This window comes from Phasianus colchicus, chromosome 1 (assembly GCF_987193195.1).
Source record: "Phasianus colchicus chromosome 1, bPhaCol1.hap1.1, whole genome shotgun sequence".
Lineage (NCBI taxonomy): Eukaryota > Metazoa > Chordata > Aves > Galliformes > Phasianidae > Phasianus > Phasianus colchicus.
In genome coordinates this window covers 123,244,792-123,265,282 of record NC_143436.1, presented here as the reverse complement: position 1 = coordinate 123,265,282, position 20,491 = coordinate 123,244,792, and the positions used below count along the sequence as shown (strand labels likewise).

Below are 20,491 nucleotides of genomic sequence, written 5' to 3'. Positions count from 1 at the left end.
AGAGGTATTTAATCTGTTAAAAAGTTTCCATTGCTGAATGCCTTTAATGTCCTCCAGGCAATCTACGCCAATTATTATCATCACTGAATTTTTTCTAATTTCTATTCGAATTTATTTTTTAGCCACAATTCAAGTTATTTTGTGTCTGCAGTGGATAAGAAAACACTCTTTCCTTTAGGCAATAAAGAAACAAAAAACAATTTAAGCTTAAACCAAGCTTCCTCAAGCTCAGTGTTTTGCACTGCTGACAATTTCTTGTGTGAACGCTTCACACCGTGAAACAGACTTCATACTTGGCATGCTTCCTTTGTCAGGTAAAGTTTGCATAAGTTTTACTTTCAGCCTTTTTCTAATCAAGACCCAGCACACATCCAATAAGGTAAGCCATGCTAACACACAGGCAAAACAATATAGCAGCTATCTTTTGATAAAGACTTGGTGATTTGTTGTTTTTTGTTCGTTGTTTTTCCGCCTCCTAGCATCTAAAATAACAACAGACAAAACTGCATCATGGAATGCTCTGCAGTTTGGGAATTATTCTGTTTAAAAACACAAAACTTTACAGTAGGAAAAAGATTAACACTAGCAAGCACTTGTTTAGAAAGAGTGTGAAAGTAATTGCTGAGTCTTTATTAAGAAATATTTCTAATGAGAAGCTGCTTTAGAAAATTGCTATTGTTCACTTGAAGTTTCAAGGATTTCAAAATAGTAGAGCACCTGTATCCCAACCTTTGCTTAGTTAAGTATTCAGAAGCTGCAATTACATAGTTATTGGGAAAGGTCTGCTCTCCTTTGTGAGTAATGCGTTTCCACAGAGCGCCTAGAAAAACCCATGAAATCTTGCAAGTGTTCAACTATCAGCTATGATACTGCTGAAAAACAAAGTACAATCCTACACCAGCGCCAACTCCAAGTCAAGATTCTTGCCTGCAATTTCCTATACTCAGAAGATTTAAACAAAAAACATTCAGGACTGACACAAATTAGTCGTTACAACACTGTTTGAAGCAGCTGTCATCATGCAAGTCTTTCTCAGGAAAACGTTCTATCATATGCACACTGTTTGCGTCCAAAGCATTACCTCAACAGCGGATACAACATCAGATCAGCAGTGACCTGTCTGCCTCCCTCTCAAAAGCAGGAGTAAAAATACCCACGGAAACTTCATGAACTGTAACTGGATAAGGCTGGCTGCCTCCCGCTCCTTACTTGCTATTTCTGATCTGCTGGATCAGAGGTGATAATCGCTCAGGGAGGCAGTGCATTATCTCTGCCAATCGGCTGCTACAAAGTGAGCTACAAAGAATTAACAGTTTAATCTTTAAGGAAGGACGATTCTAAACATCCACTGGAGGCTCTGCTACCCCAACACAGGAACACAGACGTTTTAAGCAAACACTGCTGCTGAATGATCTGTACTGTAGCCAAAGTTCTAACAAGTCACTGAGTTTTCCTCTACCAGTGTCTGCATGTTTGGCAGGTTGCCACACTTCACACATTAAGATTCATTAGTGTTTTCTTCCATTTTCTTCCAGTCCTGCACTGCAACTAGAGACTTACATTACTTATTCCCCTATGCTTAAGGAAAGCATTTCTTAAACTGCTGGGCTGAATTTCTGAAGGGATGACCAGAATACATTCTCATAAGAGACATGTCACATCCCGTATCACTCAGATTCCCTGGTAACACCGCTTAAGCAGTTTCACTCCTTATTGTTCCTGCAGCACTTTTCTCTCTTATGGCTCTTCAAACAAATATTTGCAGGGCTAATTTGTTAACAAGGAAAACAAAAGCTGCTATGTTTTCATAAACGAACAATTTAAGTAGATTCAGTTTGATCTGAAATCCAGTTATAGCATGGCCATGAAAATAGTTTATTGGGTGTATAATAAATAGGAAGAGGAAGAACTGCTGAAAACTCCAAGTCCACTGCTGCTGAAGCTCCTTAACGCACTCCCGTGACTTCAGACAATAACAGGGCAGTATAAGTAAATTGGAACTTAACTACACTGACCTCAGGGTGCATAGCAGACAGGAGTCAAGACAAAACATCTGGGGAACACTGGCCTTTTACAACACAGGCACACAGACCATTGTTACAAAATGGTAAAATCTAGCCGAACTCTGTATGGAATAGACTATTTCTGAATGTGTTATAACACTTGCAATAACTTAGCAGCGGCAGAATTCAAAACCCTAGGAAATCTTTCTGAAATAACCCTCAAAAACCCGAGTTCTACTCTTTTAGTGTGTGTTTATGCTGGACAGAGTAATACAGATTAAGTACACTGAACCTGTATAACCTCTTAGTTAAGTATCAGGATAATCCGTGCACAGAAGCTTTATGAATCAAAGGCTCGTCTTGCCCACAGCCTACCTTCTTTATCTCAGGGTATTTTTCTTTACTGCTGAACACTCTCAACTGAATACACAAGCAGCAGTAACTTCCAGCACACAAACTATTCCTGTCATTATATGCATTCATCTACCTGTTCACCTCTCCATTCACCATAGCAGACACCATTCCCATTTGCCCAACTGTAGAGTCATTACAGGTAGAAATCATGCTCAGTACACAGTGATTACCACTTTGCTTCTTTCAGGAAAGAGTATAGGCCAGGAAGAAGCATTCTATGAGAAACTGTTAAGAACACTGTTTAAATCAATAGGGACAAAACATATCTGGACAGCTAAAACCACACCTGTACACAGAATCCATCCAGGACATATTCTGTAGATAAAACTCAGGTCTCCCAGCATTCTATAAGCTTGAGCCTGCATGTTCCAGAATTAGTCTCTGTGGCAGTCTAAGTCAACAAAATAGATCAGCACTTTTAAGTAAAACCTCTATGCTTAGCATAGGTCTAAACCAACTTATCTATTCCAAGTCACAAATTTTTACGTTTGCACAATCAATACCAACCTCACTATGAAAATCACCCCTTACGTACAAACTTGGTACCATGAAGGAGAGGGAAAACAATAATTGTACAGAGAAAGATGTGGGAAGAAATCAATTTTTATCATTCAGGTTTTCTGAAAGTTTTAGATTATGTTCAGATACACGTAAGTAATTCTATTTTGAACAAGTGACTCTTGCTGGCTGCCATAATACTACTGATCTAATATGCTATCATATTAGTTAATCCCTAAACCCCAACACTGATCAATTGCAGTATATACTAAGTAACTTTAAAATGACAAAGCTATCCATACAACAGTGAATTTGATTTTGAACATGTTACCAAAACATTAGTCAATTACAGTATTTTCTCTGGTCTGTAAACTAAACTCTGGTATTTATAAAGCTGCACATGAAATTGTATCTATTCCTACAGTTCCATATTACAAAAAACAATTTGTTTACTGAACTACTTGTACATCATGGTATCAAAGAAGCACCAAACTAATTAAGTTTTCCTCCAGCAAATCATTTTCATGTTTTTGAAACTTGCCTTATTTAAGATAAAATCTTACCTTTATTAGTAGGACTGCCACAATGTATTCCACTTTTGCTTTGGACAAAAATATGTTGCAATGCACTATATATGCAAATAAGCTTTGTTTTGTCATGCAGCATCCGGCACTTGATATACAGTCAATTGCAGCAGCACCCAGTCTTTTTAGGGCCTACTTTCTTTGCACAGCAGATGTAAACAGCTCATTTTCCAGTAAAGACACTTTTGCATGGGTTGATTGTAAGTAAATAAAGCCAAACTCAGTTTAGTTATTAGTTTTGGTATCCATTTCACTAACTTGCATTATCCCATTAATTATCAACACCAAAAGAAAGCTAGTAGAAGTCAGATGCTTCGAGTTGATGCAGTTAGTACAAAAAAGGAAAATAAACAGGGAACACTCAAAGCACTCTTCAGAGACCATCATGCAAGTGTTGCAGAAGGTTAAGCCCATCACCCATTTTTGTTTATCCTTGCAAGGATTTAATTACACGTGCAACAGTCTTTGCATAGCACCCATTTAATCCATGCCACCAAAATGGTAAACTTCGTAGTTACCAATCGTCTAGATGGGGGTCAAAAGGGCTAATGTCTTAGATTGCTCTTAATCATAAGATATCCTCAGACAAACCTCCCCAGTCTTCATTCTGGCTCTACAAACACAAAATCGAGCAAGAAAATGTAATACCATCTACTTTAAAAACAAAAACAAACTATTTACAGCTTATTTCCGTTTAAAATAAAAGTTAGAAAAATACTCTGCACTATATGCAAAAATAAATTCAGTTAGTTAACTTAGATTTACTTCAGCTATAGTTATTCATTAATACAATTTTATTAGGTCCTACTAACAGTTCACTGTTAAGCAAACAAATGCATCAATAAAGAACATATGTTCAAGGCTTCCAAGACGATGCATTAAAAAAGTGCATTAGTTTATATTTCATTTCTTAACAAGCTAAAGGATATAAATACCTTGGAGAATAAGCTCTATAGTTATTTAGGAAGGTTGACCTGTGCTTGATGAGAACTTAAAATCAGGTAATTAGCGCAACCTTAACAGATTTGAGAACATAATAGCACAGGATGATATCAAATTAACACATATTTAATCCAGTGACCATTTCACATAGTGTAACTAGCATTGGTATCCAAGTAAGATATGCTCCACAGAAGGAGATAAAAGATTCTATTTATCTACCATACTTTAATGTAAACAACTTAATTCAAGAGCCATGTAATGGCATTTCCTCCTCTAACAGTTGCCATCATTACCTGCCAAGTTGTATGTGATAACCCTGTCATTTTCACGAGGTAATGAGTGGTGCAAGAATTTGAACATTTTCACATTAATCCATACATTAATCAAATGTACTTAGTCCAAGAAGGCCTACAGTCTACAAGTTTGTTTTGAGAAATCTTCTTTCCTCCATTTCAAATCAAATTTTCAGTATAAGATTACAACATGCACACATCCAACACATCTTGATAGCCAGTACCGCTAGCCTTCTCAGACTGGCAATAGAAAGCGGAGCTCCCCTACACACCAACAACACACCTAACATTTAAAATGCACACAGCCAGACACACAAAAATCAGAACTTAAAACTGAACTCCATGAGATCCCTCCTGTGGGCATCCATACTTTTTTTTATCTACTACTCTGTGGAGCTCTAAAAACATCTCCACCGGTTATGAGAGTTTTAGTGCAGGACAGTAGTACTGCAACATAACACATCTCACATACCAGAGTAAAATGGAATTTCTTCCTCACTACCACAAGGTTCATACATTTAGCTTCGCTCTTTCCAGCACTCTGAGAGAATTAGAAAACACGTTCTATTAAAATGGAAGTTTATGTGCCCATTTAAAAGGGGCACTGAATTCTGAAGACAAAATACTACTTACTGTCAAGAAATCTTGTTCAGTTGTTCTCTGAATTTCCTGTTTATTGACTGAATGCACGTGACAAAGCTCCTGAAAACAACTATGGCTTATTCAGCAGAGCTAAAATTTTCATATCGCCATGATGCACTGCTTCTACAGAAAAGTGATAGAAAACTATTTCTGGAAAAATCTATCAGGAGTTCAGCGCACAGAGATAATAATCATATCCTTAATAGAACTATTAAGTATCAGTTCAGCATACTGTTAATACATCTTTAACCGTTTTATAAGAATTGCTTATATCAACAAATAATCAACTCCACAGAAAGCTGTGTGAAGGAGATATTGTTTAATAGTATTGGAATTCATATCAGAGAGCATATTGAATATCTACCAGAAACAGCAGGAACTCAACTTGTAATAATTCATCATACTAATAACTGTTCATAGCATTTCAATTTGCAAAACAAACTGAATGCACACACTACACTTACATGGAAGATGCCATCCTCACAATATTCTAAACAACTTCTGATTTTTAAAAAAAAAAAGATCACTCACATCTCACATGCACACACCCCAAAGAATAAAAAGGAAACAAAGGAAAAAAAAGCAATATGGAGATAGATTTATTAAAATAAGATGTTAAAGGTCCACACAAAAAAGGAAGTGCAGACTGACATCTATCATTTTCAAATCAAAGTGAAGGACAGATTATGATCTGACCATGTTTCTGGAAAGACAACTGGATTTCTAGAACATTAAGAAATCAAAGCCTGCAAACCTATGATAATGAAGCCCTAAGCTTCTTGACATCCCAAAAAGTGAGAAATTTCCAAGAATGTAACTGCATTTATATTAAAAAAGGCAAAGAAAAAAGACAAATCACACACCCTCTTACACAAATTGTTATTTAAAGTTACCAGAGAAAAAAAAAAAGCAGTCTAAGAATGGTAAGGGGATGAAGTATGATATCTTATGTTGCTCTGAAAGTAATGTGTCCCTTTTATTCCCAAGGAAACTGTAGCAGAGCACAGTATAACTGTGTGATAAAGCATATCCTCAGCACTCTTTCAATAGTCACTACCCATGAACTATGGATTTTCACCAGCAATGAACAAGAAAAAGTCTGCATACAGAAAAACCTGCATCAGCAGAGGTGACCCACTGTTGCCACTGCTGAAACACACCATCTACCTGTTACTGTGCTCACATCCACTGTCTGGTCTCCAGAAGTGTTCACCAACCATCAGCAAATGTGGGTGCCATTTTTTCCTCACACAGAGGAGTTTAATTTCACATCTTTACTTCATATGCACTTCCACGTCAGATGCCATTTGTATCAGACTGCCCTTCTGTTGCCATCTGTTATACAGCAATAAAATGTAATGGAATATCAGTGGGAAGGTTCAACCTCTACTGCCATATCACCATCTGTCTCTGACATCATGGGCCAACATAATAAAATAGGAGGCATTACTTTCAGAGCAGCCCTTGTATGACAACTGCTTGGATATTCAATGCCACTTTTTCAAGAACACATTTGAAACTGAGAAAAGAGGTTAGCTACTTTTTTCCCAAATAGGAGTGAGAGGTGGAGCAGAGCTGCAGGTTCTACTATTCATTTTTTGGACAAACTCCTAATGCTTTAAACAAAATGCTATCATTTGTAAGTATTTGCAGGAAAGTCTATTTTACAGCACCAAGAGGACAGCTGAAAACTATGTATTGTATGTAAGGAAGCACCTCTGCTATCAAAGGCTACAGGACTTTCTGCAACTATTAAAATAACAAGTTAGAGTACTCAGAGGCTTGTTAGGATTTTGTTTCCTATGATTTATTATGCATATTCTTTGAGCTCATTCCACCTGACGTCCAGCTTACTTTATATTAAATATATCAGAAACTACAAAGACATTTTCAAAAACAGTTGGCGGTTTTCATAAGTGCTTGTCACCAGCTTAAAATCTAAACAGTTATAAACAGATCTTTATAGGAATTCGGTAATGCAGTTTGTAACCATTACAAGCAACTTTTTACTTAAATAGAATGCTAGAGAGTGGAAATAGTTAACAGAAAACAGACAAAGATGATAAAGCAACAAGATCTGGAAGTTAAACTGATATATTCATATTCATGGCTAGATAGTGATAGGACAAGGGGGAATGGTTTTAAACTGAGAAAGGAGATTTAGGTTAGATATTAGGAGGAAGTTTTTCACACAGAGGATGATGACACACTGGAACAGGCTGCCCAAGGAGGTTGTGGATGCCCCATCCCTGGAGGCATTCAAGGCCAGGCTGGATGTGGCTCTGGGCAGCCTGGTCTGGTGGTTGGCGACCCTGCATGTAGCAGGGGGGTTGAAACTAGATGATCATTGTGGTCCTTTTCAACGCAGGCCATTCTATGATTTCTACAATTCTACGATATTCATAAATGCCAGACTTTAACAATTCCACTTATTGAAGTTACAAAATATTTCATTATATTCTTGCTTTGCATCCTGCAAACTCTGAATTTAAGAAGCAGGCTAGTTTTCATGACAGTAAGAATAATTCGTAATTATTCAAATTGATAAACATGTTTTCCTAAGACAAAGTACAAATGAGTTTTTCCCATTTGAAACATATTATATGTACAATAATGTATATATGTTTGACTATAGTGATGTTCTGTAATAGTTACTTTTCTGAATGAAGTAAACATCTGTTCAACACAAAAAAGCAATTGGCCATTTACATATGGTTTTGAATCATATGCACAGGGACAAGCAAGCTATGCTAGACTTCAACAACAAGCAAACAAACTTTTTACTTCCAAAACTGTGAAGAAAAAGAAGAAGAATCTGTCAAGGCCAAAGAATCTAAAAAGAAAAAAAAAGCCTTTTTCTACATGCATGCATCTTTTTATGCATCTTTTCACCTACTATTTTACAAGCACTTAAATTTTAAACAGCACATTTTAAACATGCAGTACCTGAAGAAGGTGGTAAATTCCTGAATGAGAACACTTTTCTAACATACTTTTCTAAGACACCTGTCAACCTATTTTACATATCTCATGAACAACATGATTTCTCACACCAATCACACAAAACCAGAAAGTGTTTCACTATAGGTTGTTAAATACTGTCTCTAATCAGCAGACATACAAGATCACTTCTTTTTTGATCAATATATGAAGAGTAAAGAACTTTTACAGAAGCAGACAAGGCACACACTTCATATGCAAGTCAAAAGATCAGACAACCTAACTGCATGACTAACTCAGCCCTGCCATAAATCAAACACTCTTCTGGGATTGAAACCTCAACTTCATTTTAGAAAAACTACCAGAATCCTACCACAACTTCTTCCTAAAGAAGAGAGAGATTCAACATAGAGTTTGAGTACTTCCCATTCCTTATATCATCAACTAACAGTATATCTTTTCTCAATCACAGTACCTGCCATACAGTTCCCTACAAACATCTTTAAAAATTAGAGACCATTATTTATTAATAAAAAATCAAGCACGTGTTCTAAGAACTGCAGTCTTAAGCTGACCAAGCTGTCCACTTAGAACTGAGTCAGAAGTTACTTAGAACTGAGACAATTAAGGCAGTCAGATCTCCATTGTAATAATGGTTTCATTATATACTCTTGTTTCATGCTGAGAGGCACACAGGTATGGCCAAAGCACAAAACATCACTGCCAACATAGGAAGGAAATCTCTTTCAGTAGTTCATATTAAAAAGCTAATATTAAGACTACATTAATAACATTGATTATGGTAAGATGCTCAGAAGAATCGTAAGGAACAGGTACTTTGATTCCCAAAGCAGACTAAAAAAGCCTTGCACTCCCAACTCGCTGAGGGCTTGTCAGTGCCAATGCTAACATTCCTACATTTTTTCATATTCCAAGAACAACCTAATACACTTTGCACTGCCTTCAAGCCTACAGTTTCCAACCAGCACATTTCATCCCCAAGTACAACGTTTTTGGGACCAAATTTTCAATGTCAAAGATGCTCATTCTAATACTAAATCTACATAGCAAGTCTAAGCATCTTTCACAATTCAGCCATTATTAACAGACTAAGCACCATTCTGTATACAGGATGAGGTAAGGGCTTAAAACAGTGAAGTGAGGCTGATATATAGTGTAACTACTATTCTTCATGTGGAAGGAATCCCCTTGGCAGGACAAGGAGAAATGGTTTTAAGTTGAAGATGGGAAGATTTAGGTTGGATGTCGGGGAAATTCTTTACAGAGAGAGTGGTGAGGTGCTGGAACAGGCTGCCCAGAGAGGCTGTGGATGCCCCATCCTTAGAGGTATCCAAGGACAGGTTGGATGGGGCCCTGGGCAGCCTGGTCCAGTACTAAATGGGGAGGTTGGTGGCCCTGCATGTGGCAGTGGGGTTGGAGATTCATGATCCTTGAGGTCCCTTCCAACCCTGGCCATTCTGTGATTCTGTGATTAGCGGACATTGTCAGAAGACAAACTACAAGAGCCTAGCAAAAATGTTCACACAGCTTCTACACTTTCAACTGTTAGTAAAGCAGCGATGAAGAAGTGAATAGATGCACTGACTTTTTCATTGAAATCTTCAAAAATAAACCTTTTTTTTTTTTCTTTTAATATTTTAGGTGTTCTGCAATCAATTACTGAAAACACAGAAAAAAACTGTGAAAAAGAAAATTCTGAAATAATTCTATCAAAAATTATATGAGAAATGTACCAAAATGAATTTTCACTAATGTTTAGGAACTTGCACCTACTTCAAACGAAGATCAGCAATTTTGTGCAAGTTCAATTGCCTGGTTTATATATTAGAATATTACCAAATATTACTATTTTAGCGCAATTCTAAGCACTATTTTAGTTTTACCTGCCGGTCGAAGTAAACACAGCAAATAAACTTTTAAAGTGGAAAAGGAACGGATCCTTTCCGTAAAAGCACTGTGTCAAGTTTCATGCATTAAAAATGTTAAGTATTATGAAATCAAGCATGTTTTAGCTCTTCCAAAGACCACATGTACACATCTCACACACAGCTATACCCCGCACGCAAATATTCTTCTCCTGGCATAAATGAGTTGACTTCATGAAATACCACCTTTTCAGAACCACTTGTCTCTGTAATCCCCAGTTAAGCATGTAGAATTTCTACATCAAAAGATCAATTATCAAACAAGACACACAACAGCAATGTTTTCAAAAGATGCACTCCCAGCAACAGATTTCCAATGAAGCACACAAGCACTGGAATACTTTTTACTATCATTCACAGGGTAACACTGTCAGTATTAATGACTGACTATTGGTAAGTTATATCAGGTGCTAATAAATAGGAGGTAGGGAACAAATACCTGAACTGATTGCAATACTAAGAGCTAACAAGAAACTGAAGGTGGAAAAAGGCTTAAAAACTTAGCATTTTTCAATCACGTGAAGCCAAGCATTAAGTGGACTGCACAGCATCAAGAAACTTAATTGTACACTGAAGTAGGTGCTCAGAAACAGAAACACACCCTGGAGAAATGCCACAAGAATACAAGCAGGCAAGATATTAAGAACTGATTCACTATTCAGCAATTTATGCCTCTGCATTTTCTTTTAACATTACTCAAACAGGCACTTAATGTATTTGTAATGATTTTCCTTTGTGTAAGTATTCTGTACAGCTTTTGATGTGTAAGGTGCTTCATACATTAATGTATGCATCATTACTAATTAATAACGCTGCGTATTCAACAATAATTTTTAAATTAGGCAATATGACTTTTCAGGTCCAAATAAAAGTCCTTTTGTTGCACATAATTACAATGTGAGATGGTCAAAAGCAAACACACCATAACCCTGCAAGAAAAGGTTTGCATTTGAATCAAAACACATTTCACTCCAGTAGCTTTGGGGTATTCTGGGAAGCAAAATTAAATAGAAATACAAAAAGTCTCCAGTTGTGGAAAACTATTATTTTAACAATCGTCTTCTTTAGACTCAGCATGCACATAGTAGCAGTTAATACAAAAAAAAGTCATCCGCAAAACAAGTCTAACCTTATTGGAAGCTCATTTTAAATACATACTCAGGCCTTCACAGTTCTTATAAGCTAAAAAGCATATATAAGGAGTAGTTTTATACTTGACTGACAGTCAGTGTAACTCTACTAAGAATGAAAAAAATCAATTAGCTTACAAAAAAATCAAACAAAGCAATACAGTGGATCCATGGTCAACTGCTGAATTCCAATTTATTCAGAAAATAGTTAATAAAACTTGATAGAACAAAGAAAATCTAAGAGATAAGGAAGAGTAAAGAGTCTCAGAAGTAAAGGGCATCAAGGTAATGCTATCACAGCTAGGGAAAAGTCACCAGTTGAAAAAGTGATACTTCCATTTGAGTGCACATTTTTAACTTGAAATTATATTCTGTAAGTCTAAAAAGAGAATGCAAATTGCTCAAGCTTAGTAATTAATTCCTAGTCTTTGCTTTAGAAGAGCCCTAAGAAAACGCTGAAAATACTTTTATGGGCTCTGAAGTTTAAGAAAATGCAGTACCTTCAATTTATACGTAATTACCTGCTCTGCATTTGCTAATAGGTTAGTTACCTATTCCAATGTGATGTTATACAGAGAACAGCAAAAGATTTTAAGGTAAAATTGAGAGTTTGTCCGTCCGTCCCCCCCTCCCTGTAAACTGAAAACAAGACTTCCTGTTAAGATAATTCCTTTTAAGTGTTAGAAAAGGACAGACTGAAACTTTTTGAGAATACAAACCGTATGTCCGTGCAAGTATTTCCTTCCTAGAAAAAGATGCTAACAAATCTGTGTAATGCTGGCTCTATTCATAACACTAACTAGCTGCTGACAGATGAGAACTTCAACATGTCCTGGATTTGTCTGTACTCTGAAAAGGATTACAGATACAACTACCAAGATAAAAAACTTTGTGTTTCCCCAGTCTAATAATTCAACATTCAACAAGCAGAAAACAGAACATTCACAAGAGAATTAAACAATAAACAGGGCAAGTGAACAAATGAAGGTTCATATTAACTGTAATAATAAAGCAGCTAACATTTATATGGTACCTTGTAAGAGAAGCTTAGTATGTTTAAAATATGATTCATCATCTCTGCTAAACCATGTTTCACTGACTCTCATATAAAGAGACTGATAATTTCTTCAGCCTACTAGAATTTAATGAATTTCATTCAGACGTTTAGGCATTAATGCTGACCTCAAAGCTACAGCAATTAACTACAAAGAAAAGTACAAAATGGAGAAACAAGAGGGATATGTTATTAAGTTTTGTGTCATTGAACTCGTCCCCATTAAATATTTTTGAAAGAAAAAAAATGCAATCTATATTTCTTCAAAGTTAGTAACAGACAAAAGCATTTAAGGTGAAAACCCAGACGTTTTTGTACTTCATTCTGTGTGTTTCTACAGCAATACTATTACTGTTTTGTCAACTTTAAAGTTAGAAATGTGCCACAGTAAGCAACCTACAGCAGAAAAGAAGGTCTTTAGAATCTAAAGAACTATACCTGAATGAGTGTCAAAGAAGAGAGTCTAGCTTCTGGATTTCAGCAATGAAACAGTAAAGAAGTGAACATGCATCAGGTATGACAAAAAAACTAATTGCTGATTAATCAAAAAAATAAATAAAAGACGTGAACAAAACTAAATTAAAGCTACATAATCTGTAATTATCTAGACATACACATACAAACAGCCACTTACATTTCTAGCAGAACACAAAACCACAGCAGGTTACAATACATTCATGCCAAACAAGATGGAAAGAGCAGATAATGCAGTAGTATTGCACAATTAGAACAACTAAGCAGTAACTACATGCTAAGCATGCCAGAAAATACCTTCCACAAGCTCAAAGAAATGGTAGCTTTTTCTAACCACAATCCAGCATGCTGATACCTTGTCCAGATAAGTTTAAATTGCTTACCTCCTGTAGAAGATCTGCCTGTTCAATGGCTTTGAGAACATTTTTCTTGGAAGTCTCCTGGACTTCCCCTCCCAAGAGGAACTCATCCAGAATAAAATAGGCTTTTTCAAAATTGAAGATGATATCAAGTTCACATACCTGAAAAGATCAAGTATTACTGCAAAGTGCGAGGATACTCTGAGGATACTCTCAGAAAACTTAACTTACAGCTTCAACAAACTTCACCAAATCAAGACACTGGCCTCAAGCTATAACATTAAGTAGGGCAACAACAACAACATTGAAGCCAAGATGATTTTTTTTTTTTGCTCAAGTTAAACTATTATAGCAGCCTCTTTTAAAAGCTTTTTCACTGTTTAACAAAAAGTGCTCAATTCACAGCTATCAGTCTGACACGGCTTTTCATGAAGCAATAGAACATTGCTACAGTTCTCCTTCTCCCTGAAGCATCCAGAGGCAGACGATGCAATTTTATAGAAATTTTTTTTAACAATCAATTTCTTATTCACCCTGTGTGTATCCTAGTCAAAAGGAGTAGGAAAGCAAAAGAATAAGCAGTTTTCCTGGAAGTGCAAATGCACATGCTTCTGTTCTGTTTGTTTGGTTTTGCTATCTGGGAAAGCAGATGTCTTCTTTTCTTACCCTTCTTGCTAGTTCACAACCAACTGCCTCTTTTGAAAGAAGACTTAAGAAGTGCTGGGGGAGGGCAGAATGCACATACATAAGAGCGCTGCCAGACAGAAGAGAAAGTAGAAGCCCGGACAAAAAGCTATGGATAAGATTTTATCTAACCTCAAGCAAGACCACTAAGAAAATAAATACAGGTAATTAACATCAGATTAAGAACTGTTCTCCAAATTCTTAGTTTAGTTTTACATTGTAGGCATTATATAGGCAGCTGTCAGTTTAGTTTGGCCAGGTAAGCAACAGAGAATCTGCTATGATACACCTCTTTAACAGCTAGTTTGTGTTCTTAAAAAGGCTGTGTGAAAATAAAACAACACAATACAGACAGTGAATCCATAAAAATTAACCAGAAGGAAGTTACTAACTCACACTGCCAAAATACTTGTCAAGAAGTTCTACATAACGATGAATTATTTCCAGAGTTATTAGTTCATTGTCCTGATCTTCAATGGCACAGCAGAAATAGAGGCTTGCATATCTGTAATAACAAAGTAATCCTTGTGTTAGCAAAATGATGAGTAAAATGAATGCATTTCAGAGGTATTAAATGCTCTGTAGTCCTTCAAACTCAAGTTTACAGTACTGATACTCTATATCAACAGCCATGCAAGTTCCATCAAAGAACAGCTTGGAGACCACCAGACATGCATGTGGGCACAAAAGGATCTGTCTGAGTTGAGCAAGACTTCAGTCTTTAATATCCTTTAGTTGATGGAATTAAGTTAGCTTAAGTGGTGGTTGGAAAAGGAAATACATTTAATTATTTGGCCTCCTGGAAGTTTTGAGGCAAGATGTTTACTCTACTTGCAACATCCAAGCAATGGTATACTAATCAACAGATTAAATGTTAATTTATATCACACAAGTCAGCATGTAGGTATTAACATCTAATTAAAATGTCCTGGGAAAAATAAACTGAACTAGTAATTTAGGATTTGGTCTTTAGAGAATACAACTAATGCCAAAAAATTTTAAGATTAAGGTCATATACTCCAGTCACTGTTAAGTCAACAACTTGATTACTACCAACAGTTCTGGTGTCAGGAGAGGCTGTAGCTTGACTGTAGCATTTACTTCCACCTTCAAATACAAGGAATTATTTACCTCTGATATGATCTTGAGCTCCACTTTAACAAAGACCATCCCATTCTATTGTGCATTACCATAGAGTTGTTCAGTTTCTGCTTAAAAACAGCTGATGGAAAACCAAAACAGAAAAACCTCCTCATCCTTTAGAAAAGTGCAAAACCATATGCTACACAAATACATGTGTATTTGTGTGCAGAAATGAAATCTCAAGTAAGACCTGTTTTAATTGATATTTTTTGTGAATGAGGAGCTGCTTTGGTTTGCCTGTTTTGAGAGAATAAGTGGCAGCATTAAATAAAGAAACCAATCCAGTTAAAAAAAATCATTAAGATTTAAATGCTAAGTTTAAGATACATATTCTTTTCCTGTGCACAGAAATCAATACAAATTTTTAACACTACACAGAAATTTTACCAGCTGGGACTCCGTAAGTTCCAAAAGAAACTGCCACAGGTTTCATTTAGGATTCACATAAAAATTATTTTATAGTACATTTAAATTTGTCTCACAGTCACTAAGTCACCATCCATGACAATGCTGCAAGTCCCAATCCCTCTCTCTTGCCAAGTCAGATTGCCATGGCTTACTTCACCATGAACACCTCGTCAGAAACACTTTCATTTGAAAGTTCTGAACTCTTATTAAAAAAAAAAAAAGGTATTCCACAAAACCTAACTCAGGGTGATGAGGGTGAAGGCACTTCCAGTGAAACACTTCACACTAATCATTCTTTCATATCTCTACCACAGTGACTTGTCAGTCAGCTCATCTAAAGTCCTATCTGAGAACAGTTCTTTTGATTTTACACTGCTATGCTGTTCCTTCTCATTAATACTTCAAGGACATTTACAGCATTGTGGTAGCTTACAAGATGTTATCTGTTTAAGACATCTTTCAGACAAAGCTGTTTAAAAGAAAAGTATTGGAGAGTTATGCTGTAAAGAAAAAAAAAGTTTTCAAGCCTCCAGAGTATTTTTTTTAATTTTTATTTATTTGTTTTGAGTCTAGCTCCATGTTAAACTATGAGCTTGCTTCGTTGACATTTACACTCACTACCTGCACCTAGGTCAAATTCATCTACACAAAACTTCCTTCATATTCAGATGAGCATGGGTAAACCATTCCCTTTCAGTGCTTAAACAAGTTGAATTATATACTGATAAATCTTATTAAATTTGACCTAAATATCTGATATTCCTCCACAAAGGAGACTTCTTGTGTTTCTCTATTACTTGAGAGTCTCTTTTGATGCACAGAATTATTTTATCTGAGTGCAAAAAAGAAGGGGAGAGAAAAAAAAAAACTTTACTTTGCATAGAACACTTTCCAGGAAAGCTGTCTGCTCTCAGTGTTCTCATTTAAAAGGAAATGAAACATACTTTTGAAAGACTTCATTTGGCAGCTATTAAGCAGAGTATACTTTCAAGCTCTGCCAACTGCAGTTTTGGAGAAAGAATCTCAAGAAACAAAAACTACTCATCGTAACACAAAATGGAGTCTTGGGTATCTATCAAAATATGCAGAGAACATTTTCCAAAGACGTTTTTTGTTTGTTTGTTTTTTTAAGTATTAACTGTCAAATGCAGATTCACTATACCTACTCCGCAACCAGTATAATACACATCAGTCACCACTACTAAGAATATGTTGAAACCACAAAAATATAAGTTTCTTCAGATTCAAATTTTTAAAGGTATTAGTTTGTTCTCATTTTTTCCCTTCGTAGTCCATGGCTTCAGGGAAAAAAAAAAAGGGTGTCCAGATATTAAATTGGATAAACAAGCTTTTCTGCCAAATGGATAAGCTTACATGGAGAATAACCATACAAAGATGAACAAATTTCTGTATGCAAGCAGAAAACGTTAACTACCTTACAGAAGTACAGCTTCTTCTTAATGAGTCTGTCAGAAAACTCAAAGGTGCACCCAACAAAGGAAAATTCTGAAAACAGCATAAGCCATACACCACAATAAAGAGCAAATATGGCCCAACCTGTAAAACACATTCTGCCATATTCATTCCTATTGCAGTTCATGCTGTTTTTTGTTTTTTTTTCCCCATCTCAGTAGAATCCTCAGTCCTAAAATAAGTTGGTTATAAGTGTTTAGGGAAATACTTTATGATAAGCATCCTTCACCTGTCAGAAAACGGGCACTAATTCAGAAGGATCCAGAACAGTTTGAAAATATCACTTGAACATAACACAGAATGGAAGAGCAAAAAGGAACTGCAAACAATACAAACACTCAAATTTCTGCTTTTATATAAGTGGCTTTTATAGATGTTTATTTTTGAGAAAGGAACCAAATTCATGAACATCCTCCAACAGCTACACTAGTTCAATAGTGGGAAGCCTGAAAACTGGCAGATAATCCTCCAGCCAAGTGCTCCTCTATGCTCACTATTTCTACTGAGGTATCAGGTCACTACAGGTACAGCATAACTTGCAAATCCTACCATTTTAATGGTGTTCTATTAGATCAGAGAACATGCACTCAAGACATCACTGGAAAGTTTGTAAAGTTGCTAGCTGAAAACATTCAGCATCTAAGTTGTTTTGCAGGTAAATTCTAACTACAGACATTTAAGGCCTACAGAGCTTGGAAGGAACAGAATTCAATTGGAAGAACATGGAACTAACGGATGGACCATTCCATGGACAAGGAATCAGTTGCAAGATCATACCCAGAGAGTGCTGGTTAATAGCTCAGTGTCCGGTTGGAGATAGCGATGAGTGGTGTCCCTCAAAGGTCAGCACATAGGACCAGTGCTGTTTAATATCTTCATTAATTGTATCAACAGTAGAATCAAGTGCACCCTGAGCAAGTCTGCAGATCACACCAAGCTGTGTGGTAAGGTTGGCACACCTGCAGGATGGGATGCCATTCAGAGAGACCTAGGCAAGCTTAAGCCCAGGAGAACCTCACAAAGTTCAACAAAGCCAAGTGCAAAGTCTTGCACCAGGGTCATGGCAACTCCCACTATCAGTACAGGCTGATGTACAGATGTAAAGATGGAGCATAGCCCTGACAAAAAGGACCTGCAGTACTGGTGGACAGCAAGATAAACAAGTACCAGCAACATGCCTTCACAGCCCAGAAAGCCAACCGTATCCTGGACTGCATCAAAAGAAGTGTGGCCAGCAGGGTGAGGGAGGTGATCCTGCCCCTCTACTCTGTGCTGGTGAGACATCACTTGGAGTACTGCATCCAGATGTGGAGTCCTCAATACAGGAGAGACATGGAGTTGTTGGAGTGCATCCAGAGGAAGGCCACAAAAATGATCCAAGGGATGGAACTCCCCACTGTGAAGACAGGCTGAGAGAGCTGGGACTGTGCAGCCTGCAGAAGGCTGCGAGGTAACCTGATAGCAACCTTTCAGTATCTAATGGGGGGACAAAAAGAAGGAAGGGAACAGACTCCTCAGCAGGGTCTGTTGTGATAAGACAAGGGAAAATGGTTTCAAACTAGAAGAGTGGAGACTTGGATTGGATAGAAGAAAAAAGTTTTTTTACAATAAGGATATTGAAGCACTGGCACAGGTTGCCAAGACATGTGTTGGAAGTCCTGTCCCTGGAGACACTCAAGGTCAGACTGGACAAAGCCCTGAGCACCCTGATGTAGCTGAAGGTGTCCCTGTTCACTGCAGGGGAGTTGCACTAGATGGCCTTTAAACATCCCTTCCAACTCAAACAATTCTGTGATTCTGTAAATGAAAGACACCACAACACCACCTCTAACATGTAAACAGGTGCTTCAAGCAGCCTGAGAGTTTTGGATTTGGTGACAGGTTATCACAGTTGACCAGTGAAAGTTCTAATCATTAAAATTCTCCTTGGGAAAAGATTTTTTTCCTCTTTCAAAGAAATTACATATTTTTTACTGGAAGTTCTGAGATTCTAGAACAGGCAGAGCAGTCACAATTTAATTAAGATACAGAAATAAGCAACAGTCATAATGCTACACAAGATTTATCTTGCAGTTTCCAATTTCAGCAGGCTCCAGTAGTTTAAGAAATGTGCAAAAAACTTGGTACTAGTAAACCTCTGTAAGATAAAGATGCTGCCTCTACTTGGATGTATGCAGAGGTCCTCCTAGTACCACATGAACGAGAATACTGCACAGAGATCAAGTTAAACTACCAAACCTAATTAACTATTATCATTACTACCATTTAGTTTTATAGTCACCTACTCAACCCTGTAGTTATATTTTAACAGATTCAATTGGCAATTAGATGCACACAAGGAAAGATACTGATCATGTCCCGCTGCTGGGCTTGTGCCCCTCACCCCCTGACAGCATCATGAGATGATCAGAATGCTTTGAGTGGAGGTGCACACTACTTGCAGAACGTGCCTTTTCTTATAGAGCAGGAGATTAGAGTTTCAAAATTTATTTTTCTGTAAAGTTTTAAAGTAACCTGTGATTAAGCTTATTTTGCAGTAACAGATGACTGTCACATTAAAGGCAGTACAGACTGTGCCAATTTAAAACCATATAACATAAATACAATCCCAAACTGTCACATAAAAGTCACATTTCTTAATCACATTACCTATCAATGATAACCAAGTCCTACAATCTCAGTATACCAAATGCTAATAAGGAAAATTTACATCAAGAACTTATTCTGCTTTTTCCTAGAGTGCAATATACTGCAAAAATGAAAATAAATAACACTGTCAGAAGCTAAAGCAGTAAATAGTTGAGATCTTTAAAGAAAAAAAAAACATCCTATTTTAAGGTCCTTTTTCTAAAATACTAGAAATTATAACATTTAATATTGATTTATCTGCCAAAAGGGGAAAGCTGCATGAACTTCTATCGTATATGATCCAATACAACTAGTTAAAAAAAATGACAAAATGAAGAGCGAACATTAACAGTATTCGCTAAGTTTCTAATCAGCTGTCTGCAGCCAATTCCCTCTCTATTGTCATAAAGCACAACTGTTAATGGATTCCCATATTTCAATTTTCCATCCACCAAGCCGCTACAAATCTGTCTCTTGAAATCAGAAGTTCAGATTCTTTTTAAGTCTTCTGGTGCCTACCAGCCTGAAAATCTCTCTTCCAAACCAACTACAGAACATATCCAACCCAATTCACAAGCTATGTCAAAAACAGGGCACACTTCCACATGCATTTTCAGATCTCTAAAGAACTTGTTTCTCTAATGAAAAAAATGCAGGTAACAATGACTGACCTAGTTTTGCAGTTTTTGTATGTATCAATGCTACATACATGGAACTAAGAAATAAAAGCAAAATATTCACATGGATTTTAAAGACCCTTGTAGTTCCATCATCTTGAAAATTCATCCAAAAAGCATTCCATTTGAATGATAAGAATGAAATAAAACAGAGCTAAGGAGGCTAATCAAAATTGTCCAGCCTTCCTGATAAATGTTA

The 20,491-nt window shown here is 36.6% G+C and overlaps 1 protein-coding gene across 6 annotated transcripts in view; it reads right to left on the bottom strand.

Moving 5' to 3' along the window:
* AP1S2 (adaptor related protein complex 1 subunit sigma 2) overlaps positions 1–20,491 on the bottom strand; it is a 33,237-nt gene that overhangs the window by 8,887 nt on the left and 3,859 nt on the right. For 4 of the 6 annotated variants that reach the window (XM_090125211.1, XM_090125217.1, XM_031596069.2 and 1 more), the window contains 2 exons: positions 14,360–14,468; positions 13,304–13,441 (listed from right to left, as the gene is read on the bottom strand). In XM_090125211.1, the coding sequence (XP_089981337.1) occupies positions 13,304–13,441; positions 14,360–14,468 (247 nt within the window). Of the gene's footprint in view, positions 1–4,017; positions 4,113–13,303; positions 13,442–14,359; positions 14,469–20,491 lie in introns of all 6 variants that reach the window. The other 2 variants (XM_090125219.1, XM_090125222.1) reach the window with 1 other exon arrangement.